We start from the raw sequence: 26,991 nt of genomic DNA on the forward strand, positions 1-26,991 counted from the left end.
GCAAATGTGAGACGCAACATTTGGTTTCAACATGATGGGGCGCCTGCCCATAATGGAAGGTGTGTTCGTGACCATTTGAACAGGCGTTTTGGGCGTTGATGGATTGGCCGTGGTGGACCCGTTGCCTGGCCCCCACGCTCACCTGATTTATCGAGCCTTGATTTCTTTCTGTAGGGGGGGTGCCTCAAATCTATCATGTATGAATTGCCTGTGGAGACAGAAATGAATCTCAGGGCAAGACTTGTCTGCGCTGCTGCTGGTACTGTCAAAGAAATTCCAGGTGTGTTCGACTGTGTCTGCCATTCCATGCTGTGTCGGTGTCACGTATGCATCGTGTCTCATGGTGGAACCTTCAAGCATCTGTTGTAACATCGTGAAATGACCTGCGATTTTAACTTCTGTTCCCAGAAAATTAATGGAGGCACTGGTTAAAGAAGCACTGCAGGATCATCTAGACAAGATTTTAGTCATAGCTCGGACACAGCATGGTTTTGTTAAGGGGAAGTCTTGCCCGACCAATTTGATTGGATACTATGATGCAGTCGGCACCTCCGTAGCCAGGTGGGAAGGAGCAGCAGTGCATAGCACACGCTTCTTGATTAGACCGGGGTTCGAGCCAGTCACCACCAAATACGGAGGACGTGGAAAGGTCAGGGAATGACCACCGCATATTCTCGGAGTAATATGGCCTTAGTTGCTAATGCTCCTTAAAAAAAAAAAAAAAAAAAAAAAAAAATGATGCAGTCACAAAAGAACTGGGTGCAGGGAATAACTTTGATATTATATACTTGGATCTTAGAAAGGCTTTTGATACTGTTGCACATGGAAGACTGCTGCACAAATTGGAGCAGTGTGCATTGGAGGCAAATTGCTGCTATGGATAAATGGGTGGTTAAGGGGGAGAAGACAGAGAGTGGTAATCAATGGATACTGCTCATCGTGGACCAATGTTATTAGTGGAGTCCCTCAGGGTTCAGTATTGGGTCCATTATTGTTTTCTGTATTTATAAATGATATTGATGGTATATCAAGCTTAATCCCCAGTTTGTAGACTATACGAAGGTTGGCAGGGTTGTCAAGGACACTACGCTGCTGCAACAGGATATGGAAAGGTTGAGCAGATGGGCTGAGAGGTGACAAATGAAGTTTAACATTGACAAATGTAAAGTACTACATATGGGAAACAGCAACCCCAGAGCAACGTATCAACTCTGTGGTACTACACTGACAGTGGTAGAGAATGAAAGGGGCCTGGGGGTGGTTGTGCAGGCAGATATGAAGTTCTCTGAGCAGTGCAGGTGGGCTGCAAGAGTAGCTCATGGTGTATTGTCAATGATATATAGGAATATTTCTAGCAGGGATAAGGAGGTGATTATTCCCTTGTTAGTTAGTTATTTGGTTTTTAGGAGCATTAGCAACTAAGGCCATATTGCTCCGGGATATGCGGTGGTCATTCCCTGACCTTTCCACATCCTCCGTATTTGGTGGCGACGGGCTCGAACCCCGGTCTAATCAAGAAGCCTGTGCTATGCACTGCTGCTCCTTCCCACCTGGCTACGGAGGCGCCTATTCCCTTGTATAAGGCAATGGTCAGACCACACCTAGAGTACTGTATACAGGCCTGGAGGCCTCATTTCAAGAAGGATGTAGAGCTGCTGGAACGAGTACAGAAAAGGGCAACAAGATTAGCGAATGGAACAAAGGGGTGCTCTCACGAAGAAAGGCTTCTTAAGTTTTGCAAATTACAGTGTCTGGAGACTAGGCACCAGCGAGGTGATCTGACAGAGGTGTATAAAGCCTTGAATGGTTGAGCATGCTCAATGCTGATGGGATTCTTCGTCTTGCTCAGAATAATCACCTGAGAGGGCATAAATTCAAACTGAGGAAAGGCAGATGTAGGATAGACGTGCGGAAATTTGCCTTTAGCCAGCGGGTGGTTGGTTGGCGGAACAGACTTCCATCCCTTGTCGTGGAAGTCGATAGCCTAAATAAGTTTAAGGCTCAGCTGGACAGGTATTTCGAATGAACAGAGGGGTGAAGTGGAAGTGGTTATTTTTTATTTTGGCTGATGCTGCATAAGCTTGCTTTCTTGCATCAAATGCCACTACTAATGCTAATGCTAAATGCATCCATCTCGTACTCCATTGTTAATATTATGTCAAATAAATGTTTGACACTAATTACTGTCTTGTGTCATTTCTGCTTCTTGTGACTCTTATACTACTTTCCCGTGACGTTTCCAGTTATGGGTACCTATGCGATTCACATTCCTTTAGATGATACTTACCTCACCTAAATGTTTTGTACCAATATTTTTGAGACACCCTGTATAGGGGAGAGCTCAAGGCATCTTCAGGATCACCTCGCAGAACATGATAGATTGATTCGCCTAGGTGACACTGAACACTCCGCAACCACGGAACATTTCTGGTCAACTTATCATTACCTTAACCCAGTGATTTAATCTTTTTTTAATAACAGCACCCCTAAGTAATTTATTTTATTTTGCGGCACCCCTACTCAATTTTCTGCCTGTTAGATCTGATTCTCTGTGTGTGTGTGTGTGTGTGTATATATATATACATATATATATATATAATATTAAAAAAATATATATGTTATATGATATTTATTACAATAATATAATTAATACAAATTATATATATACACAGTATATAATTTTATTCTTTATATAGAGGTACTAAGTAAACATCAATTATAGATCATCACAAAATTAAAAAGATACTGTACATCTTTTTATAATGAAAAAAAAAAAAAACCACATAAATTAAAAAATAATAATAAGTTTAAGTAACTTAAACACAAATTACGTGGCACCCCAGTTGAAACCACTGCCTTAACCTCAGACATGATTGGGAGGTGATTGACCATTCCCAACACTACCATCACCGCCTTTGGTTAGAATTGTTAAATATATCAAGCTGTCCAAAAGCCTTAAATTGCTGCAAGGGTACAAGGCTACACCCTATCTTAGAATCAACAGTTTTGAAACTTGACCAACGCTGGCAGCAATCCCATACACGTCTGTGCACCAACAATGAGTGCCGATCTAGTGAATGAATGTTTGCACAATCTCACAGTCATGTGTGCACTCTCAAAGTCATCTGAGCACGCACAGCTCATTTAGTATTTATTTTATTCTATTGCTAATTTCTATATTTGGTTAGTAATCTGTATGTGTTTATTTTCACTTGCTGAAGAAGGGGTTTGTTACCCTGAAAGCTACATGTATTATCTTAACTTACCTTACTTATTAAAATCTAGTTACTGTTTCCACTGGATGCGCGTTATTACTCTTATATTAAACATATATTTAATTTTTTTTTCTGGGGTGCATGCTAGTCCTTTTAAGTAAAATAAGTGACGGACCAAAAAAGTTTGGAGACCACTGTCCTAGAGAATGCAAAAGCAGTTCAGAAGTATAAGATAGCATTATTTAATAATTAATTTTGGAAAATAAATATTTGATAATTAAAAACAAACAACGTTCACTGATTTTATTTCAGTCTTAAAAATTTTACTAAAAAACAAGTCCTACCTGTCATAAAACTATATATATATATGCCATTCTCTCATAAATGTCTTGAAAAACTATACAAATGCCATTTGTACATTTGAAAGATATTACACACAATTATATTTAACACAAAGCAAGTTATAATCACTTAAGTCTCCAAAATAATTGTCCCACAGCTTTTTCTTTTCTTTTCTTAATCTCTTACTTATGATGGCACAAATTAATTTTAATAACAATTAGTATATTTTTTCATTGTCATAATCTGAGTCTTTACGAATTTCAAATACAGTACATATTTACAAACCACCACCACCAGAAAAATCTTTTAACACATAACGTTTATAAAACTGATTCATCTGTTCAAGGAAGATAAATGTTAAGACTGTGTGCGGTCCAAGGCGTGCATAATATGGAGTAAATCCCTTCCAGAGACTGAAAAAACCTTCCTTACGTACTACTTTTAAGAGTACATCCTGAAAGACAAAAAAAAAAAAAAAAAAACCCTATGAATTACAGAAATTTTAACTATAATTTCTTATAATAAGAAAGCAAAAACTGCACTATAGGCTGCTTTTTTTTTTTCATGTCTGAAAAGCAAAACTTACAAAAAAAAAAAAAAAAAAAAACCAGTTACCACATCTCCTGTCCATCCTTTCTATAATCTATAGTTCTGCACATTTATCCGAACTACACATAATATCAGATGGGAGAACGGTCCAATAATCAATCGTGCTCTGGCTGAAACAATTCTATACATATATCCTACATGTATCCTTTTTGAATTTAAATTTTTGTCCCTATCTATTTTCCGAGCAAGAGTTAGAATGGCATTTGCATTTAATTTACTCAAAACATTTAAGGCTTTCAAACTTCGATCATATCTCCTCAGAATTTACAGATGCTGGAACCTGCAGAACTAAGTCTTTTATGCAACTTTTTTGTCCTTGACTAATCTTGTTGCTCTTCTCAGCACCCGTAAAATGAGACTTCCAAGCCTCCATGCATTATGGAAGAGTGGCCTAATCAGTGCCGTATACAACACGATAATCACCTCATTATTCCTACTGGAAAAATTCCAGTATATTATCAACAAAACCTCATGAGCTGTCCTTGCAGCACATCTGCACTGCTAAGAGAATTTAATATCTGACTGCACTTCAACGTACCAGCTGTGTGGTACTACCCTAAGCATAGTACCACACAGCTGGAATATTTATCTGCGATTAATGCTCTCCACATGAAGTACCTTGCATTTGTCAATATTAAACTTCAATTGCCCTTTCTCATTCCATCCACCTAATTTTTCTAGATCTGGTTGCCTGATTTGCCTTCATCAACATCATTAATAAATATTGAAAATAACAATGGGACCAACAAGCACTGAATTCTGGGAGACTCTGCTAGTAACATTAGTCCAAAAAGAGCAGTGCCCATCTTTAATCAATCTGTTTACTCTTACTGAACAATCCCTTTATCCATAGTATTAACTTGCCTCTAATGCTAACTGCTCCAGTTTGTACAGCAACCTTTCATGTGCAACAGTATCAAAAGTGTTTATGCAATGTAAGTATTTGTAAGGTGCAAGGAAGCCCAAGGCTTATGCTGGATCAGCCAAAAAAAAAAAAATAAATAAATAATAATAATAAAAAAATAAAATAAAATAAACAATTAATAATAAGAGAAAAAGAAACAGACAACCAATGCATTTCCCTCTTTCCATAGGTAACTATCCAGCTGACTTTTGAATTTCTCCAAACTATCAGCCTCTACCACTCATGTGAGTAACTTATTCCAGTAATTTATAACTCGATGGCTAAAATAAAACTTCCTGCAATCCAGTCTAAACATCTTACCCCATAACTTGAATTTATGGCCCCGTGTTCTAGAATCATTTATAACCATGAAAATTTCAATCTCATTCATTTTACTATTGCTTCTCAGAGCCTTAAACACTTCAATCAAGTCACCACTAAGGTGCCTAGTTTCCAAGTTGTGCAACTCATACAAAGGGTACTAGGAAAGTTTTGCAATACAGCTTTGTTTATTTAATTTTTTCAAAGTAATTTCCTCTACATTCAATACACCTCTCCATCCTCCGAAACCAATCTTTAAACCAGTTCTGCCAAGTTTCACTAGGGAGTAAAGCACACTCGTTGTCCCAAGCCCATAGAAGGTCCTCATCACTGGAAAACCGCCTCCCTTTTAGCTTCATTTTCACATGCGAGAACAGTGCAAAGTCGCAGGGAGCAAGTTCTGGACTGTAGGGAGGGTGCTCGAGAAGTTTCAGTCCTGTCGTGGTCAAATATTCGGTGCAGGCTTTGGCGCGGTGAGCTGCAGCATTATCGTGATGGAGGTACCAGGTGTCCATTCTTGACTTTGGCCGCAGGTTCTTCATAGATCCAATGACTTTAGGCAGGCATTGTTCAGTATACCACTTAGCTGTGACTGTCTTCTTCGTGTCCAAAACGATACGTTCCACAATTCCACTCGATTTGAAAAATACAGCTATTCATTTTCTTCTTTACAGATCGGGATTTTCTGACAATTACGGGTGTGTCGTCATCATCAAAGACCCAAACTTTGTTTTGAGCCTTGGTCGCAGATCGTAATAGTACAGCCAAGTCTCGTCACCTGTCACGATGTTGTTCACATACCGAGATTGTCCCTTATCAAACTTTTTTAACATCTCCCGGCACCAAGTCACACGTCGTGTCATCTGCTCTTCAGTCAGTTGATGCGGCACCCAGAGAGAACAAAGTTTCTTCACATGCAAATGATCTTGCAGAATCGAACGAATTGCTGGTGCATTTAGGCCCAAAGTATCCTCTATCTGTTGGTAGGTCACTCGCCTGTTTTCGTCAAGCATTTTCCTCACAGCAGTAACGTTTTCCTCCGTAACTGACGTTCGTGGCCTTCCCGGCCTCTCAGAATCCTCCAGAGTGAAATTTCCCCTTTGGAATTCTCTATACCACCTGAATATCATTGTACGATGTGGACAATCATCATCTAGTGCAAGAGTCATTTCTTCTGAGCACTGGTCTATGGTTAAACCACGCACGAAATTATACCGCAAAACTGTCCTTATCTCATTTCGTGACCACGATGCCATCGCAAGCACTTTACACTCTCACTACTAATGAATAACTGAGCCCATCGACTTGGCGCGGCGGCTACTATGCACGTATGAACATGTCTCAACATGCAGCAACAAGCAGCTTCCTGTGATTCATTGTTGCGTCATATTGCAAAACTTTCCTAGTACCCTTTGTATATTGAAGTTTTTCCTGATAAGGATATCTTTTTGCTGATCTCACCAGGCAAGTTACCCGTCTCTGGACCCTTTCAAGAAGCTCAATGTCTTTTTTTAGGTGTGGTCCACACTTGAACACAGTATTCCAAGTGTGGTCCAACACAATAGCCTTATAAAATGGGATTATGATGTCTTTATCTACTAGCAAATGTTCGATAAATCATCGATAGGATACTATGGCCTTCCTTGCAACCTGTCTACAATGACATGAGCTGTCCTTGTGTATACTTCTGACCGTACTGTGACTCCTTAGTCCCCCTTTCTTCCACTACTGACTTTAGTTCAACTCCGCCAAGTGTATAAGTTATTTTGGGATTACTGTTCCCCAGGTGTAAGACCTTGCACTTTGCTGGATTAAAGCATAGCTGCTACTCTCCTGATAATCACTGAAGTCTGTGTAGGTCATTCTGAAGAAGTGCTGCTTAGCAGTGATTATTAATTACTCTACCAATTTTTACATCTGCAAATTTAGACATTATGTCCTCTATCCCTGAAGTATATGATATCAAAATTATTTATTGCATCCAGTTCCTTTGTTACTGCTTAACAGTATCCAATCAGACTGGTCAGCCAAGATTGCCACTTAACAAATCCATGCTGTGACAAACATATACAGGCGGGCCTCGATTAACGCGATTAATTCGTCCCGCGAGCGCATCGCGCAAAACGGAAACGCGTTAATCGAATATCATAACCAATAGGAAAAATTATAATTGGTCCTTGACCTTCTGGAATGTGAATAAAGAATTTTAAAAATACCTTTTAAATAACTTTTTAACTGCATGCCATGTAAAAGATAATAAAAATTATAGAATTAAATGTTTATTGCTCAAAATATATAATGGAGAAACTAACTATTTGCTACAGAAATATTTGAACACAGTCGTTTGAACAGTTTTGGCTTTCGTTTTTTCATCACACAATTTCCGATAGCCGACAACAAGCTTCTCTAGGCCCTGGCGAAATAACATGCTTCTTTCGATGTTAGGATCAACATCCATTACCTTTTGTTTAAGGTTCTCTGCGATACGAAAGATTTCGCCTAGTTCTTTTACCGTTATCTCCTTTGAGGTAACATTTTCATCTGGCTCACACTCTTTTTCTTCAGCTTCTTCGTGCGCACGCTGTTGCTCTATTTGAAAGAGATCATTGTCACTTAGCTGTTCTAAATGCGAATTCAGTGATTCTCGAACGTTAGCCGCATCCAAGCCTTTGAAACCAAGGTCATTACCAATATTAGTTATGTCTTCAATAACTTTTTGAACTGCATCTTTGAAGCAAGTAAAATCGTTGGCGCGGGGTAAAAGATGCTTCCAAACTGCTCTCATATTGCTGGCTGTCACTTCTTCCCATGCTGCATGAATGTTTTCAATGGCCAATCGTATGTTATATTTTTTTCAAAATTCTGGTACAGAAATTGCATTATCTCCTGTTATAGCTTCAAGTGCCTGTGCAAAGGTTCTGCGGAGATAGTAAGCCTTGAAAGTTGCAATTGTCCCCTGGTCCATGGGTTGCAATAACGAAGTCGTATTCGCTGGTAAAAAAAAAACTTTCACATTTTCATTTAAGTCACCAAGTGCAGAAGGATGTCCAGGTGCATTATCTAAAAGCAACAGAGCTTTAAAAGTAAGATTATTTTTCTTGCAATAGGCTTCAACTGTTGGACAGAAATAAGACGTAAACCAGTCTTCAAATAGGGCTTTGGTCATCCATGCTTTTTTATTTGAACGAAAAATGACTGGAAGAGTGCGATGGCTGTATCCTTTTAAAGCCCTAGGATTTTGTGCACGGTACACAAACATGGGCTTCAATTTAAAATCACCTTCAGCGTTACCTCCTAATAAAAGTGTTATTCGATCTTTTGAGACTTTATACCCAGGTTGTGATGCTTCATTTGCAGCCAAATAAGTTTTAGTTGGCATCCGTTTCCAAAATACGCCCGTTTCGTCTACATTAAATATTTGCCGATCGTCGTATTCAGCATCCTGAATGATTTTTTGCAATTCTGCAGGAAATTTGGCTGCAGCATCTTCATCAGCACTAGCAGCTTCCCCTGTTACTTTAACATTATGCAGTCGTGCTCGATTTTTGAAACGTCCAAACCACCCTGAACTAGCGACAAACATTTCAGTCTCCCCTTGATATTTTGTTTCTTTGAGCTTAGTAAAAAGGTTAATAGCTTTGCTCTGAATATTGTCCTTAGATAATGGAATTCTTTTTTGATTGCAATCTTCTATCCAAATTGATAAAAGACTTTCCATTTCAATCATTATTAGAGTTCTGTTTCTAGTATTTTGTAAGACAAAAGAAGATGATGAAACTTTACCCTTCTCTTTATATTCGTTCTTACGGCTCAAGATAGTTCGTACGGTAGACTCACTGTATCCTAGATCTCTTACGATTTTCGCATGGTTTGCACCACGTTCATGTTTTTTAATAACTTCAAGTTTATCAGCTAAAGTAATAACTTTTCGTTTTTTTTTATTACAATCACGTTGTTTTTCACTCTTTCTTTTATCCATAATTAACAGGGGCAGAAAATTAGAATTTTTAAATACGTCTGCACGTGACTTTATTAGGTGGAGACAATCAAGTAACACGTCTACTTAGTTGATGGAACACACTGAGGCGGGAAGCGGACAAACGCTTGTTTATTGGCAGTCAGACATTTAGTGCGCGATTCGAATCTTTTTCAACAATCAGAAATAAAAGATCGCGTTAACTGGAAATTTGCATCGCGTAAAGTAAAAAGTAGTATCATTTTTTCCAATCGCGGTAACTGAAAACCGTGTTAATCGAACTCGCGTTAAGCGAGGCCTGCCTGTAACTGCATTTCTGTATAGATGGTCCTACATTACTTTTTTAACCAGTGACTCCATTATTTTTCTTGCAATAGAAGTCAAGCTTACAGGTCACCCTGTGATTTCCTCCCCTCTTTGTGAATTGGGGATACACTTGCACTTCTCCAGTTCAGAGAGACCTTCCCTGAATCCAATGATACTCTGATAATTATAGCACCAAAGGGTTGCTTGCTTGCTTGTTTTGCAGCCTTTCTTAATATAATTGGATAGACTCCACCTTCTTCATATGCCTTATTCACATTCAGTCTCAGCAACGTATCCTCCACCTTCCTCTCAGCTGTCACAAAATCATTTGTCCCTTGTTAGAATTTGATATCCTTCTGGCATTCCTACCCCTAAAAAATTCCTGATATGTGAACTTAGATGCAAAATATATATCTACTCAGTTTGTCAGAACCTGAACAGGATCATCAACAGTTATCATTCATATTTAGTAGACTATTGTGATTCATCCATTTGCAAAGAAAAGCTTTGTTGCTTTTCTTTGCATTCTTTGTCAGAGACTTGTAATCAGTCTCAGTCTAACCCACTTTGTGACTTCATTGCAGACTAGTTTATTCCTATTATAGGTTTCTATATGCTTTGATAATTTATATACATCCCACGTATTTTTAATCTCTGTCAATAGTCTCGTCAGTTCATCTTACGTCCACTTAAGTCTTAAGCACTGAACAGTATCTCCTAGTTGGTACAAAAAGCATTACTTTCCTGAATATTTCTTAGTTAGAATTTGCTGTTGGTACATCATCAGTTGGTAACACTGCACAGAATTTAAAAACTGTCTGAGATCATTACAATCACCTTTATGAAAGCAAAAGCATTCCCTTTGCCCTTGACAGCAGCTACATCTTTAAGTAAATACCATAATAATATGTCATGATCACTTCCACTTAGGATTTTTTATCTGCAGATTCCTAATGCATAGTCACTGCCGATAATCAGATCAAGAGTATTGTTTTCTGTCATTGTCTCTGTAAAATGGTGGTATAGAAAGCCATCATTCATTAAATCCAGAAAAGTCTTGCCACTGTGTAAGTGACCAACCCACAAGTTCCAGTTAAAATCCCCCATTATAGATATTCTGATTTATTGGCTCACTCTATTTGACTTTACAGTTGTCCATTATTCTCATCATCACAGTTATTTTTGATGATCGTGACGACAAGTATAGGAGTGGGTTGACTGCGAGAGTAGGAGTGTGGCTTCCCAGTGTCATACCAAACTGACTCAACATTGCACTGGTCAACTTTGTTGATTGTGGGTGCTGCCTTATATTCTGTTTCTTTGCTAAGGGAATAACTCCTCCACCCTCCTGTCCTGTCTGTACTCTCATATTCAAATTCTGCATCCCTTATATCTGAGTGGTGCCATGTCTTCTTTTGATGACTTAATCGGTACAGAAAAATTCATTAAATTTGTTTATTGAACTACAAGCTAGTTCCATGAAGAACTCCAGGACCTTGTAATCAGTGACTTTTTTTTAGGCTGCTGTATGGTCAATAGAAGCAGTCCAAGAATCACTTACACTATTAGTCTGTGTATCCCACCCCCCCCCCAAGCTAGCAGTTTTCTGACCGACCCTGACACTGTCTCATAACATCAGCAAATATTCATGCACTTGTTCCATTTATGTATATCCCATACACTTAAAAACAGCCGCTTCTGTTAACAAGCATAGAGCACATTGAGAAAAATACCTAACTGATTGACAAGGCTCTCAACATGCACTCCCTCCTATCGTGTCTAAGCAGAATTGCAGACACTTTCAAATTTAATCTTAACTCACAGCTTTTTCCAACTTTGCCCTGTACTTGTTAATCAATTCATCAGACCTTCTACTCTTAGCATCATTAGTACCAATGTGCACAACAATATCACTTTTTTTTTTGCTCTTAAGGATGATAGCTGGTCTACATCATAAACTTTTGCTCCAGGCACACATACCCATGGTCATATTACATATACAGGCAGTTCTCGCTTTACGAGTTCCCGGGTTTGAGTTTTTTTCCCAAATATCAAGTGTCAACAAAATTGAAAATATGAACATTATTTTAAAATGAATGTTAAACATTCATAAATACCGCATTCCAAACCACATGCATAGCTATACAATACAGTGTACCCCGCTTTACGATATTAATTAGTTCCAGAGACACCATCGTATTGTTAAAATATCGTAATGTGAACCCAATAACAAGTGTTTTTTGGTAATTCGTTTCAAGATCTCGGAAGTTCAAATTTTCGCTATATAACTAAGCTATTTATCTCTCTAAAATGTCATTTTTAAGGTCACGAGTGTGACCTTAAGGCCATATAAAAGGTCGTGAGCGTGGTTTGTAGATTGTATTAGTTACCAATTCAAATCATTAAAATGCACTATCCTTTCATCGTTATCATATGTTCCCGTTATAAGAATCAATTTTAAACGCCTTTGTAATATTTTTCTAAAGCACATTTCTGGAGGTCACAACCATAAAACAATAAAAACAATTTGCTCTTTCCGGTTTATTGGGCTTTTCTGTTAGTACCAGCAATTATAAACGGGTAGTAAACGCAATGTTATTGTATTTGCGAAAATACCGATAGCTGGAATTGTGGGTTTTTACGTTATTATGGTGAAATGTGTTCCCCTTCATTGAAATCTTCATTCGTATAAAAAATAAATAAATTTTCAGAATCTTCTCTTCATTCCTTTTTTTTTAAAGCTTCGTAAACTTGTTACTCCACATGAATCGTTTGTGTTAGTTGCAATTTGTGTGTCTCATTAAAAAATGCTTATGCATGCAATCATGAAATTTATAAAGAAAAGAGAAGATTATCTTGGAAACCAATGCCTCTTGAAACATTTATGAACAAGACGACTCCTTGTGCAACAAACCAATGAATGCCAACCCAATAATGAGTGATCAACGAGCGTGCATTAGTCGATGATGATGGGGAAGAATAAATATTCTTTGACATTTGTAAGTCGTAAATAATTTCTCTATTATTATAATTTGCTTGATTTTACAGGCTACGTTTTCATTTCTTTCGATAAATCAATCATTGTTTAAACAAACTAATTTCATTGTTGAGAACGTAACCCTATTTTTAACCTTATGTCTATGAGAAATAAATTCCCACTTTACGAGTGCGCGCTAGGAACGAATTAACTCGTAAAGTCAAGAACCACCTGTATTCTTTTTACAAGATATATTGTGCCAGAAAGATCTACTTTTATTCACTTTATTTGAATGAATAAATAAATTATATTTGGATGATTCAGAATCAAAAAAATTCATAAAGACTGTCATATTTCATTTAAAAAAAAAAAAAAAAGTTTAAATTTACTGGTCAGTGTTATGGATCAATGCAAAAATGTATATGCATTTCATATCAGCTTGTCAGAGTTACTTAAAAACTGTAAAGTGCGTAAAGCCAGCCCTTTTGATTTTGATTAATTTAGTTATTCATCATGAGACCAAAAGTAAATTTAATAGTTTAATTCATTACCATAAATCATTAATACTAAATTGGTTTCAAGCTGTTCTTAATTAATTCTGACAAACTGATGCGAAAAGTGCCCACTTTTCTCAAAAAGGTATGTTAATATTTTAAATTTTAATCCAAAATTATTAATTTTTGATTTAAGTTTCTTCATACACTAAATAATACAGATTGATAGGCAAGTCTCAATTTACATAAGCTTTTCTTTAAATTAATTTAGAACTTCCAATACTAAATTTTATCTGTTCACCCAGCAACTGTTATGAGTTTGAAGACAAACAAATAAACAAGACAACACTTTTGGCCAACAAGTGGAAGCGAAATTATTCTACCGCAGAATAAATTACATATACGCAATTATCAAATGATACAGACAAGTAGAATATACATATATTATACTTACACCAGCACCTGAATATTCAGGAACACCATTTATAGTCTTCATATTTTGAATACTGTAAGGATACATTATTTCATGTCATTATTATTTTTCTATAGAGATGAATATTATAAGTAAAAAAAAAACAGTTACAAGATTTACTTACATAACAAATAATTTAATAAACAACAGAACCACTTATTTCACTACTAAATAATTTAATATCATATTTATCCAATGAATTTTAATGATCCAATTTTTAACAAAAAAAAATTAAAAATATTTTCCTGTGCAAGTTTCCCTTTGTTTATTCAGCAGAAATTCTTCCATGAAGTAAACAACATTCACAGTTAGAAAATCTTGCATGTATTTTACTCTATGTTTTACAAGTAACAAGTGAATGCAATTAGGCTGAACCTATTTTTTTAGAGGTGATTTTATAAAGGTTGCAAGGTTGTATTTAAATACAATAAATTAATGGTTTATTGTTGACTCAAATCAATACTTTTCATAAATCTGAAATTGAATGCAGAGATGTATTCAATTTAAATTGAATACATCTTTGCATTATGCATGAGTCACCATAAATCACTGATATTGTTTTATATTGTTTTCAAGGTCCTTGAGGTTGTCACAGACATTCTCTCAGATATGCCAGACAAGCTGTACTTGCTACCTGGGAGTCTAAAATGCTGATGGAACTGATATTCGGGTGACATTCAAGTCAAGTGGACCCAATTTTGGCGAAATCCAGACGGTCTGTGACAGCCAAATCCTCTGCTTGATGGTGGGACTGTTAGTAATCCTGGGTATAACCTCCATGCACAAGCACACTGTGGGTGACCACCCAGGTGTGAATCAACGTAAGCAGTGGTCAAGGTGCCCACACCATGGAGGAATGCCACCTCTGTGTTACCAGGCAATACTAGATGGTAGATGACTCTCATAAACCAGTGCAATACCACCACTTGCTTATTGGAGGCTTGAAGTGGTGGAACCCATGTTTAGTCTCCAGAGCTAAGTTCTGGTCAACCCTTCCCCATCTCTTCCATCATGCAGTATGACTGATGACTTTTGAGATTATGATGAACAACATGGTGAGATCCAATCTTCCTTATATTTCAAGGGTACAGCTCTAAAACGGTGTTCGCAGGCCGGCCGATAGTTAAACTGGACCGAAACTATTGGTAACTCTTTAGGAGGCTTCTGGATCAGCTAGTGTATAATCTTGCTATCTCTATTCTTCCAGATAGTGACTGGAGGGAGTCCAAGTAGTGTGTATGCGGAGGGCATTGTTGAGGTCACGTTATGTCAAGGATCTGGGTATATTCTTACCATATTGGATGACTGTTTTCTACATCAGCATGTTCGGGAGGCTAGAGGGAGTAATACTCTTGATTTGATTATCAGTAGTGATGCTTCATGCATTAAGAATCTGCAGATAAATGAACCACTAGGGGGCAGTGATCACAGTGTGCTGAAGTGGGATTTACTCAAAGAGGTAACTACCATCAGGGGTAAAGGGAAGGGTTATTGCTTTCGTAAAGGCGACTATGATGGACTGAGACAGTATTTAAATTCTATACAGTGGGACCAACAGATGATGTTACCAACAGCAAATTCAAAATGGGAAGCATTCAAAGAACTTATCTTGGAAGCTACTAGGCTTTACATACCAACTAAGAAATATTGTTCAAGGTTTAGGCCTAAATGGATGTCAGATGAACTAATGAGACATATGGCAGAGAAGAAAAATGCATGGGATACATACAAATTAACACGTGACACAGAAGCCTATGATAGATACAAGTTGATCTGTAACTAAGTTACAAAGGAGGTTAGGTAGGGGAAGGCAGATTACGAGAAATCTTTGGAAAGGGATGCAAAGAAAAACAGCAAAGAGTTCTTTACTTATGTAAACTCTAGAAGGAAGGGGATGAATCAGATTGGTCCACTTGATATCGATGGGTCAACTGTTGATGATCCTGCTCAGGTGGCTAACAAACTAAATGAGTATTGTGCCTCTACATTCACCCATGAGGAGTTATTCAGGAAGGAGACTGCCAGAGGTCAGTTAAACTCTGGCAGTGAGCTAGATGATTTTGTAATAACTGAGAGGAAAGTGGAGGACAAATTGTTGAAGATAAACATAAAAAAGGCACCCGGGGTGGATGGGATCTATCCAGTTATATTAAAGGAGGCAGCAAAAGAACTAAGCAAACATTTAACCGTAATTATGAGAGCTTCTTTGGACGCAGTGGAGGTACCCATGGACTGGAGATGTGCAAATGTGATCCCAATTCACAAAGGAGGATCAAAGGGTGACACAAGTAATTATAGACCTGTTGGTTTAACTTCTGTTCCAGGAAAATTAATGGAGGCACTGGTTAAAGAAGCACTGCAGGATCATCTAGACAAGATTTCAGTTATAGCTTGGACACAGCATGGTTTTGTTAAGGGAAAGCCTTGCCTGACCAATTTGATTGGATACTATGATGCAGTCACAAAAGAACTGGATGCAGGGAATAACTTTGATATTATATACTTGGATCTTAGAAAGGCTTTTGATACTGTTGCACATGAAAGACTGCTGCACAAATGGGAGCAGTGTGGCACTGAAGGCAAATTGCTACTATGGATAAAGGGGTAGTTGAGGGGGAGAAGACAGAGTGGTAATCAATGGACACTGCTCATCGTGGACTAATGTTATTAGTGGAGTCCCTCAGGGTTCAGTATTGGGTCCATTATTGTTTTCTGTATTTATAAATGATATTGATGATGGTATATCAAGCTTAAAGTCCAAGTTTGCAGACAATACGAAGGTTGGCAGGGTTGTCAAGGACACTACGGACACTATGCTGCTGCAACAGGATCTGGAAAGGTTGAGCAGATGGGCTGAGAGGTGGCATATGAAGTTTAACATTGACAAATGTAAAGTATTACATATGGGAAACAGCAACCCCAGAGCAACGTATCAATTCTGTGGTACTCTGACAATGGTAGAGAATGAAAGGAACCTGGGGGTGGTTGTGCAGGCAGATATGAAGTTCTCTGAGCAGTGCAGATGGGCTGCAAGAGTAGCTCATGGTGTATTGTCAATGATATATAGGAATTTTTCTAGCAGGGATAAGGAGGTGATTATTCCCACACCTAGAGTACTGTATACAGGCCTTGATGCCTCATTTCGAGAAGGATGTAGAGTTGCTGGAACGAGTACAGAGAAGGGCAACAAGATTAGTGAATTGAACAAAGGGATGCTCTTACAAAGAAAGGCATAAGTTTCGCAAATTACAGTGTCTGGAGACTAGGCACCAGCGAGGTGATCTGATAGAGGTGTATAAAGCCTTGAATGGTTTGAGCATGCTCAATGCTGATGGGATTCTTCCTCTTGCTCAGAATAATCACCTGAGAGGGCATAAATTCAAATTGAGGAAAGACATGTAGGATAGACGTGGGGAAATTTGCCTATAGCCAGTGGGTGGTTGGTTGGTGGAACAGACTTCCAGCCCTTGTCATGGAAGTTGATAGCCTAAATAAGTTTAAGGCTCAGCTGGACAGGTATTTCGAACGAACAGAGGGGTGAAGTGGAAGTGGTTATTTCTTATTTATTTATTTATATATATTTTTTTGGCTGATGCTGCATAAGCTTGCTTTCTTGCATCAAATGCCTCTACTAATGCTAATATGTACACCACATCCAAAAATTTCATTACATCATACAGTATGTCCCTCCCCCACTTTTTCTTACTATTCAATACACCATGAATTGTCAAACTAATACAGTAAGCTTATCTGCAAAAAGATCTAAACCTCCCAAACACTTCCTAGTCCATTTCACAAATATATGTGGTCTCAATTCTAATCTCAACGATGTCCATTTCCACTTCCAGTCTGCCAAACCCATGTACTTTTTCTGACAGAATCTCAGTTATTGGTTGATTCAACTACTGCTCATCTCATTTGCCCAAATTATTCAATGTATGATTCCTTTTGCCTCAAAGGTGGTAGTTGTGCATATGTCCAGTCTGATATTCCCTGTCATAGACTTGGTAATTTGGAATCTCCTCTTTTCGATCTTCTCTGGCTTAAAATCTCTCTACCTCATTGTGTCAAATTCATCTGTTGTCTCTACAGTTCTCCCAACTCCACTAATCATTTGGAGCTCTTTGACTTCCTCTCTTTGCAATGTGACTTTCTCCAGTCCAACTTTCCTAACAGTGAGGTAATTTTCCTTGGTGATTTTAATGTTCACAACTCCAACTAGCTTCTCTTTTCTAGTCACACCGATCCAGCTGGCCGAGATGCTGAGGATTTTGCAATTGCTAATGACCTTGCACAGATTTTTCATTTACCTACCAGAATACCAGAAAATCCCAACCATACAGCCAACACACTTGATCTTTTTCTCACAAACAACCCTTCTAAGTACACAGTTGAAGTGTGTGGTCCTTTAGGCACCTCAAATCATAACTTGGTGATTGTCTCTTCTCCAATGGACCAGCAGCAGTACTATATGTTTTATTTAGACTCCAAAAGTTCCTTTAAAGTGAATGGCTGATGTGATACCCTAGTAGAAAAGTTTATTTTGTGTTTTTCTGCAGATGCCTTAATTTTTTGAAAGGTTTGGCTGTATGTGGACACTGATGATATACTGGCAAATGACTCAGCTAATGCCTTTGCTATTTCTGTTGGAGCGGCAATTCCTGCCCTTTCCAGTTTAGAATTAACTGGAGACTGCACGTATTTACCATTAAGTGTTTGTATTTTTTTCCAGATGAGTCGCCTGTCCATGTCTTTGTTAATGGTGGAAGCAAAACTTATCCAGGTGTCTTTCTTTGTGATTCTTATTATTTGGCGGAATTTAGCCTTGAGTCATTTAAAGTTAATAAGATTAGCAGTTGTAGGGAATTTGCAAAATAAATTCCAAGCTCTATTTTTTGTCTGTTTAGTAAGTGTGCATTCCTGATTCCACCAGTAACTGCTGTGTTTGTGTTTCCCAGGCAAAGATTTAGATATTGCAGAATTTGCGGCTTGTAATATCTGATTGGTTATATGATCGGTGACAATATATATCGGCTGGGACTGGACTATCTCATCATCAAACTGAATTTGGGAGGCATATTCATGCCAGCTTGCTTTACGGAATTTCCAAGTGGATCGCTGCAAGGGACAGGTTTACTTGTGTTTGAATATTGCAAATAATCAGTAAATGATCACTATTAAGTGGGTTATCAAGAACTTTCCACTCCATATTGGCATATATGGAAGGAGAACACATTGAAAAGTCTATTGCAGTCGTGGAGCCTGTAGAAAAATGGATATAGGTAGATTCACCAGTGTTTAACAGGGTAAGGTTATGAGCATCAAGCAGGGTTTCTATTATTTTACCCCGTTTGTCAATTGTTGGAGATCCCCATAGCAGATGATGAGCATTAAAATCACCCAGTAAACAGAACGGGGATGGCAGCTGATCTACTAAGTTTTCTAAGTTATCTGAGGAGAAAGAGAAATTAGGAGGGAGATATATAGAAGCTACTGTAAGGGTGATTCCAATAACAATACACACTGCCACTACTTCAAAAGGAGTCTGAAGAGAAACATGTTTGGATGGAATGTTGTTTCTGACAATGATTGCTACCCCTCCATGGGCTGGGGTGTCAATACTCCTATCTAGTCTAAAGATGGTATAATTTTTGACAGAAGGATACACTCGTGAATTTAAAAGTTTCCTGTAGGGCTATGCCAGCTGGTTCATACTGATCGATTAGATCCTGCAAATCGTCTTTTGTATTCCGAAAGCCTCTGCAATTCCACTGGAGGATTTTTTCCATTATGTGGTTTTATACGTTGTTTTTGATTCTGACAGTTTTTTGCTTGTAGTTTGCTTGAATCGATCTATTTTTATTTTGTCTTTCTTTAGGAAGATGGAGCGGATGTAATTCTAAAATGCCATCATTTGAATTATGATGTTCATCGATGTCCATTCTGGTTGAGAGCGATGATTGTGGTTTCATGGTTTCTGTCACTTTTAGTTGTATTGTTGAGGAAACATCGGTTGGTATAGTATAGTATAGTTATTTGGTTTTTAGGAGCATTAGCAACTAAGGCCATATTGCTCCGGGTATGTGCGGTGGTCATTCCCTGACCTTTCCGCATCCTCCGTATTTGGTGGTGATGGGCTCGAACCCCGGTCTAATCAAGAAGCGTGTGCTACGCACTGCTGCTGCTCCTTCCCACCTGGCTACAGAGGCGCCTCATCGGTTGGTATGGTAATTGGGGTATTACTGGCTTGTTCACTTGTTTGTTGTGTAGGTTTTGAAATAGAGAGCAATGAACGTGCCCAATTCGCAACAGATATATTCAGAGGAACTGTTACTTCAGTCTGGATTCCTACAGACTGGAAATGTTGAGCTGCTGTGGCATATGTGCGCTTTGTTTCTGTTTTAATTATCTGTCTTCTCGCCTCTGAGTAAGTCACTTTATTTTCTACTTTATACTTCTGAATTTTTTTCTTTGCTTCCATAATTCACATGTTTTTGAGAAAGCTGGGTGGTTATCCCTACAGTTTGGACAACAGGGTGGTAATGGTGCAGTCTGATTGGTTATGCTCCTTTGAACCACAGTTCGGATATTGCCTCACCTCGACATGCAGTTTGTGAGTGTCCATTTTGGCATTTGTAGCACCGATGGGATTCAGAATGTATGGTCGGACAAGGCAATGTACGTAGCCTGCTTTCACAGATGTCGGTAAATTAGGTGTGCTAAAAGTAAGCTCCTTGTTGGAATCAGAGTACCATCTTTTCGGGTCATAATTCTTCTTGCTTGGATGACTTTTTGATCGTGCAATTCTTGGACAATTTCCTCCTCTGATACAAGTAATAAGTCCCATTCTGTTATCACTCCCTTGGAGGAGTTTAAGGTGGCATGGAAGAAACTTTTATTGGGTGTCCTCCAAATGTTGTGAGTTGTAACAGCTTTGCAGAATGTTGAGGTTGAGTAGTCTATCAGAAGATCACCTGACTGGAGTCGCCTAACTGATTTAAACAACCCTACAGCAAACTCAATGCATTTCTGCCCAAGAAAGGGTGATAATTTACTCAGCAGCTGATCTGATAGAGAATGCAAAATGAGGAAAGCTCTTGAGGGATTGTTTTCAACCTCTTTGGTTGGGAATAGTCATTATCGATATCATTTGTCACAAGTTTTGAGCTCAATGGCTCTAAAGGCAGAAACATGTTGTTATCCATCTTTGCTCCTTTCAGCCCTGGGAGAGTGGGTTTCTTCTCCCAGGTTACTGGCCCCGCCATGGGGAGGCAGGAGCAGTGCTGCTAGAGTGACCAAGCGGTATAAACGTTAGTGTTAGTTTAAAGGAAAACGATTTTACTTTCTTAAACTTGCTTACAATTCGTAAGATTAAGTTTTTTATTGATCAAAGAATGCTAAAGAACTTTTCAAACTGAAGAAGAACTGTGGTTTTGAGTTGTTGTTTTTGTTTGGTTTTTAGGCAACTAAGCAACTAAGGCCATATTGCTCTGGGGATATGTGGTGGTCATTCCCTGACCTTTCCGCATTCACCATATTTGGTGATCATGGGTTCGAACCCCGGTCTAATCAAGAAGCGTGTGCTACGTACTGCTGCTCCTGCCCACCTGGCTACGGAGGTGCCAGTGGCTTTGAGTAAACACTATGAGTCACTCAGAAAATCGCTTGATCACTATAATGCTTGGCACCCAGGGCCTTCATTGTTGTAATTGTAACTATTTTCTAAAACAATATAAAAACCTGATAGCATGTAATACACAGCTGGTTCAACAAGGCCCAGGAAAGGGATTCCTGCTTACCTTACATATTCAATGATAGTGGATATGTAAGATAAAAGCTATGACAACTATAAGCACGAGGCATCAGTATATGTCTATAAATAGTGTGCATTACAGGCCAGTTTGAAAGCACATGAGGTTGTTTCAGATAGCCTTAGCTGCTTCAGAAAATTTAGGTGTCAGTATTTTGTGTCTGTAAACTGCATGCATTGTAGTTGGTTTGCCTGCTTGTGGAAAGAAAGACCTGAGTTGTAGGGAGAAATTCCTATGCAACCCTTGCTGATGCTAATTCAACCATCCCAAGAAAAAGCCCATTAAGTTCCTCCTACCCAGAAGAGGAGTATTTTTTAACTTCAGGTGGCAATGGAAATTGAACCAATGCCTTCAACACGTGGATGAGAAAGCAAAAACTATACACACTATCAACAAAGGTCACAACTTTTGGAAGAAAATCTTCACGCTACAAACATAACTTTATCCCTAGTTTAAAAAACGTTTTTACAGGAATTCTACTAGGCTGATCCTCAGATCATTACGAAATGCATAATGAGTATTGACCTACTATACCATCATGAAAGAACAATATGCATGCAATGCACTATAATGGTATTGCATACTTCCATCATCTGTTGAGCTTTGTCTGAAAAAGCATAATGTTCCTTGTGTCAGTGATAATAAAATATAATTTTTAATCCAATGACCTTTATCAGACAGTTACAGGATAAATTTAAAATAAATGTTGAAGCATTTATACATACTGACATACCGAGTTTTTGCAATATCCACTGGCATAGAGGCAGCTGTAGTAACAAGCCCACTGATCATGCTGGATGCAAAGTGGCACATGATGTTATCAGAAAAATATCCTTGAAATAAACAAGAAACCATTAAATTAAAGCATACTGCCTGTTTAACTAAACTAATCTAAATAAAAAAAAAAAAAAGCAGATACAGAATAGGCCAATAAATTGGAATGTCTTATAATGGGGATTACACAGTGGGAGCTATATAAATTGCATCACTGTAAATTTTCTCATAAAACAAGCACTACAATTGAAATAACTGTCCTTATAGTTTAACCTAGGGTTAAATCTGAAAGTGTCTGCAATTCTGCCCAGACACGATAGGAGGGAGTATATGATGAGAGCCTTGTCAATCAATTCGGCCCTGGAGATATTGTGCAAAGGTCACTGGGTAGAATTTTTTTCAGCATGGTCTGTGCTTGCTAACAGGAGAGACTGCTTCTACAGGGATGGGATACACTTAAATAGAAAGGGTGCAAGAATATTTGCTGATGCTATCGAGGCAGTGTTAGGTGGGTAGGAAAACTGCTAGATTGGGAGGGGGATCCACAGACTAAAAGATTAACGGTAGCCACAGGCAGAAGTGATCCTTGCACTGCTTCTATTGTAATGAGCAGCAGCCAAGAGAGCAAGTTGCTGGGGACTTCAAGAGCTGCTGGGAGTCATCATGGAACAAGTAAATACATGGGCTGTGTTAGGGTAACTAAGAGTAAAAACAAGTGCATGTATACTTGCATGTACACTAATGCTAGAAGTATAGTAAATAAAATTGATGAATTTGAAGTGCTGATCAAGACATCAAAGGCAGATATTGTTAGGATATCAGAGACATGGTGCCATACAGATATAAGCAGTTCAGAATAAGAATTTGGGGAGTACAATGTGTACAGAGAGGGTAGGAAGGGAGGAGGAGTTATGCTGTTAGTTAAGAAACATAAAATCTAAGGAAGTGCATCCAGTTGACATGGGTGGACAGTGCAATGTTGAATCTATTTGGTGTGACATAAACACCGTGAAAGGGAAAACGAGAGGAGTATGTTATAGGCCTAATGATTCTGATGAGTACAATGAACAGCTGTGCAGAGAAATAAAATGGGCCAGTAAATCAGAATGTCTTGTTATTGTTACCTGGTTTTTAGGAGTATTAGCAACTAAAGCCATATTGCTCCTCCAGGGATATGCGGTGGTCATTCCCTGACCTTTCTGCATCCTCCGTATTTGGTGGTCACGGGCTTGAACTCCAGTCTTATCAAGTGTGTGTGCTATGCACTGCTGCTCCTACCCACCTGGCTCCGGAGGCGCCAGAATGTCTAGTAATGGGCGATTTTAACTTCCCAGATATTGACTGGAAATTGCGGTTTGGGCCCTCACATACAAGACTTTTGGGGATTTATTGGAGGATTGTTTTCTACAGCAACATGTTGGAGAGGCAACCAGAGGGAGTAATACCTTGATCCGATTATCAGCAGTGATTATTCATGCATTAAGAATTTGCAGATAAAATAACCACCAGGTAACAGATGACAGTGTACTGATGTGGAGTTTATTTAAAGATGTAACTACCATCAAGGGTAAAGGGAAGAGTTTTTGTTTTCACAAAGGTGACTACTGTGATTTCACACAGTTTTTAAATTCTATACAGTGGGAACAACTGATGACGTTACCAACAGTGAATTCTAAATAGGAAGCCTTCAGGGACTTAATCTTGGAGGCTACTAGGCTTTTCACAATAACTAAAAAATACTGTTCAAGGTTCAGGCCTAAATGGATGTCGGATGAATTAATGAGCCTCGTGCCAAAAAAAAAAAAAAAGCATGGTATGCATATAAATAAATCAGGTGATACAGAGGCCTGCGGCAGATATAAGCTAGTCTATAATCAAGTCACAAAGGAGGTTAGGCTGGCAAAGGCAGATTACAAGAAATCTTTGGCAAAGGATACACAGAAAAAAGCAAAAACATCAAAGAGTTCTTTACTTATGTAAACTCTAAAAGGAAAGTTATGAGTCAGATTGGCCCATTTAAGATAGACGGTTCAATTATTAATGATCCTGCTCCAGTAGCTGATAAACTGAATGAGTATTTTGCATCTATATTCACACATGAGGAGTTATTCAAGGAGGGGAATGCCAGAAGTTTTTTTTTTTTGATTTGGTAGTTATTGGCGCATCGGCTTCTGTGGCCATATTGCACCTCCCAAGGTTTTTGCAGTACTTTGATCCAAGCCCGAGGCGGGAATCGAACCCGCGACCTTTGGGTTGCCGGGCAGGTACTTTACCCACTCGGCTAGCCCGGTCGGCGCCAGAAGTTTATCAAACTCTAACAGAGAGATAAGTGATTTTGTAAGAAATGAGAGCAAAGTGGAAGAGAAATTGAAGTTAAACACAAGAAAGGCACCTGGGGCAGATGGAATCTATCCAGTTATAATGAAGGAGGCAGCAAGGAAAGTAAGCAAACCCTTAGCCATAATTATAAGAGCATCCTTAGAGTCAGGGGAGGTCCCCATGGATTGGAGATATGTGCAAATGTATCCCCAATTCACAATGGGGGTTCAAAGGGTGACACAAATAATTATAGACCTGTTAGTTTAACTTCTGTTCCGGGGAACATAATGGAGTCACTGGTTAAAGAGGTGATATAGGATCACATACAAGACAGCACTAATAGTTCAGACAATGCATGGGTTTGTTAAGGGGAAGTCTTGTCTGATCAATTTGATTGGATACTATGATGTGGTCACAAAGGAACTGGATGGAAAAAATAATTTTGATATCATATACTTGGTTTTCAGGAAAGCTTTTGATACTGTTGCACATGGAAGACTGCTGTACAAATTGGAGCGATATGGCATTAAGGGCATTACTGCAATGGATAAAGGGATGGCTGAGTGGGATATGGCAGAGAGCGGTAATAAATGGACACTGCTCTACGTGGACTAATGTTATTAGCGGAGTCCCCCATGGTTCGGTGCTCTGCCCATTGTTGTTTTGTGTATTTATCAATGAAGGTATATCAGGTTTAACGTCCACGTTTGCAGATGATACAAAGGTTGACAGGATTGTTAATCACAGTAAAGACAGTATGCTACTGCAACAGGACCTAGAAAAGTTAGGTAGATGGGCTGAGAAGTGGCAACTGAAGTTTAACATTGACAAATGCAAAGTACTCCATATGGGTAGCAGTAATTGAAGAGAAACGTACCAAATGTGTGGTACTACACCCAGGGCGGAGGAGGAGAATGAAAAAGATCTGGGGGTAACTGTGCAGTCAGATATGAAGTTCTCTGAGCAGTGCAGATGGGCTGCCAGAGCAAGTCTAGGAATTTTTCTAGCAGGGACAAGGAGGTGATTATCCCGTTGTAAAAGGCAAAGATCAGGCCACACCTAGAATACTATGAACAGGTCTGGAGGCCACATTTTAGGAAGGATGTAGAGTTGCTAGAACGAGTACAAAGAAGAGCAAAAAGATTGGTGAGGGGAACAAAGGGGTGCTCTTACCAAGAAAGGCTTTAGTTCTGCAAGTTGCAGCATCTGTAGACTAGGCACCTGCAAGTTGATCTGATCAAGGTGTATAAGGCGTTGGTGGGTAGTTGATTGATGGAACAAACTTCCATCTCTTGTTTGTTTGTTGTTGTTGTTATTATTATTATTATTTGGTTTTTAGGAGCATTAGCAAATAAGGCCATATTGCTCCGTCCATCTCTCGTGGAAGTTAACTTAAATAAATTTAAGGTTGAACTAGACAAACATTTGGATTGACTGGATGGGAATGGGGGTTTTTTTGACTGATACTGTATAAGTTTGCTTTCTTGCATCATATGCCTCAACTAATGCTATAGCCTCAAATTTGTTAATCACTAATGTAAAATGATTATGCATTTTTTACTAACAAGAAAGTAACTTGAAAGAAAAAACTATTTAGACACATTTATTTAAAAATAATCACAGAAATACACTGCAGGCCATATGAATGCTTTTTCAGTGTGACATACATTTGACATATATTTCAAATTAACATTATGTAAAAAGATTAAAAAAATATACCAGCATCAAAAAATATTGTTGTGATACCATTAGGTCTTCTATAACAGATATTAATATTTTGTTTGCTCACCAAGAGCATTAATTACCAACTTGCACCTGCCTGCCTGGCACAGAGTGTATCATATTCTTGATATAATTGGTGCTTAGTTCATGATACCATACATGAATACTGGTTTCTTGCAATGTTACCTTGCTTGATGACTTTTTAGCAGCAATTTTCTGTCCCGTAACTCTCCAGCAGTTTACAATTGGATTCAGGTCAGGACTATTTCCGGTCAGTGATAAAAATCGAATATGTAGCATAAATTACACATTTGATCACAATGTAAAAGTCTTGCATCAACATCTTTACCTAAAGATTAAAAAAAAAGAAAAAGACAAAAGAGCCTCCTTTAAAATTTTTATAGTAGTCACCATTAGTAGTACAATTTACCAAATGTATTCTACCCACTCCTTTGCTTGTTAAGCACCTCCAAACCATCTGGTCCAATGAAAACTTTACTGCTGATTGAATACAGTCAGGGTAATAAGCTTTGTTATATCTATGCAGATTTAGTATTTACTATCCGATCCATGGAGATTAAATCTGGATTCATCAGAGAATATTACAGAATATTACTAAATTGTTCAATTAGCATATTCTTTGGCCCAGGTTAGTCATTTTTAACTCAGGGATTTTGTCAATAAGCACTTCTTACAAGATCAATATGCTTTTAGAAATCTTTGTTGGACAGTTCTATCCCTACCATTTA

General features: G+C 38.4%; 1 protein-coding gene across 1 annotated transcript in view; it reads right to left on the reverse strand.

Moving 5' to 3' along the window:
- Window positions 1-3,503: 3,503 nt before the first annotated feature.
- Window positions 3,504-26,991, reverse strand: part of LOC150085204 (mitochondrial 2-oxoglutarate/malate carrier protein) — a 122,927-nt gene continuing 99,439 nt past the window's right edge. Inside the window, exons 8-10 of the mRNA XM_090373923.1 lie at window positions 22,161-22,260; window positions 13,599-13,650; window positions 3,504-4,011 (exon numbers count right to left, since the gene is read on the reverse strand). Of these exons, the coding sequence (XP_090230049.1) occupies window positions 3,835-4,011; window positions 13,599-13,650; window positions 22,161-22,260 (329 nt within the window). The 3' untranslated portion in view covers window positions 3,504-3,834. The remainder of the gene's footprint in view (window positions 4,012-13,598; window positions 13,651-22,160; window positions 22,261-26,991) is intronic.

Source organism: Mastigoproctus giganteus, chromosome 5, assembly GCF_048544385.1.
Source record: "Mastigoproctus giganteus isolate SK-2022 chromosome 5, ASM4854438v1, whole genome shotgun sequence".
Classification (NCBI taxonomy): Eukaryota; Metazoa; Arthropoda; class Arachnida; order Uropygi; family Thelyphonidae; genus Mastigoproctus; species Mastigoproctus giganteus.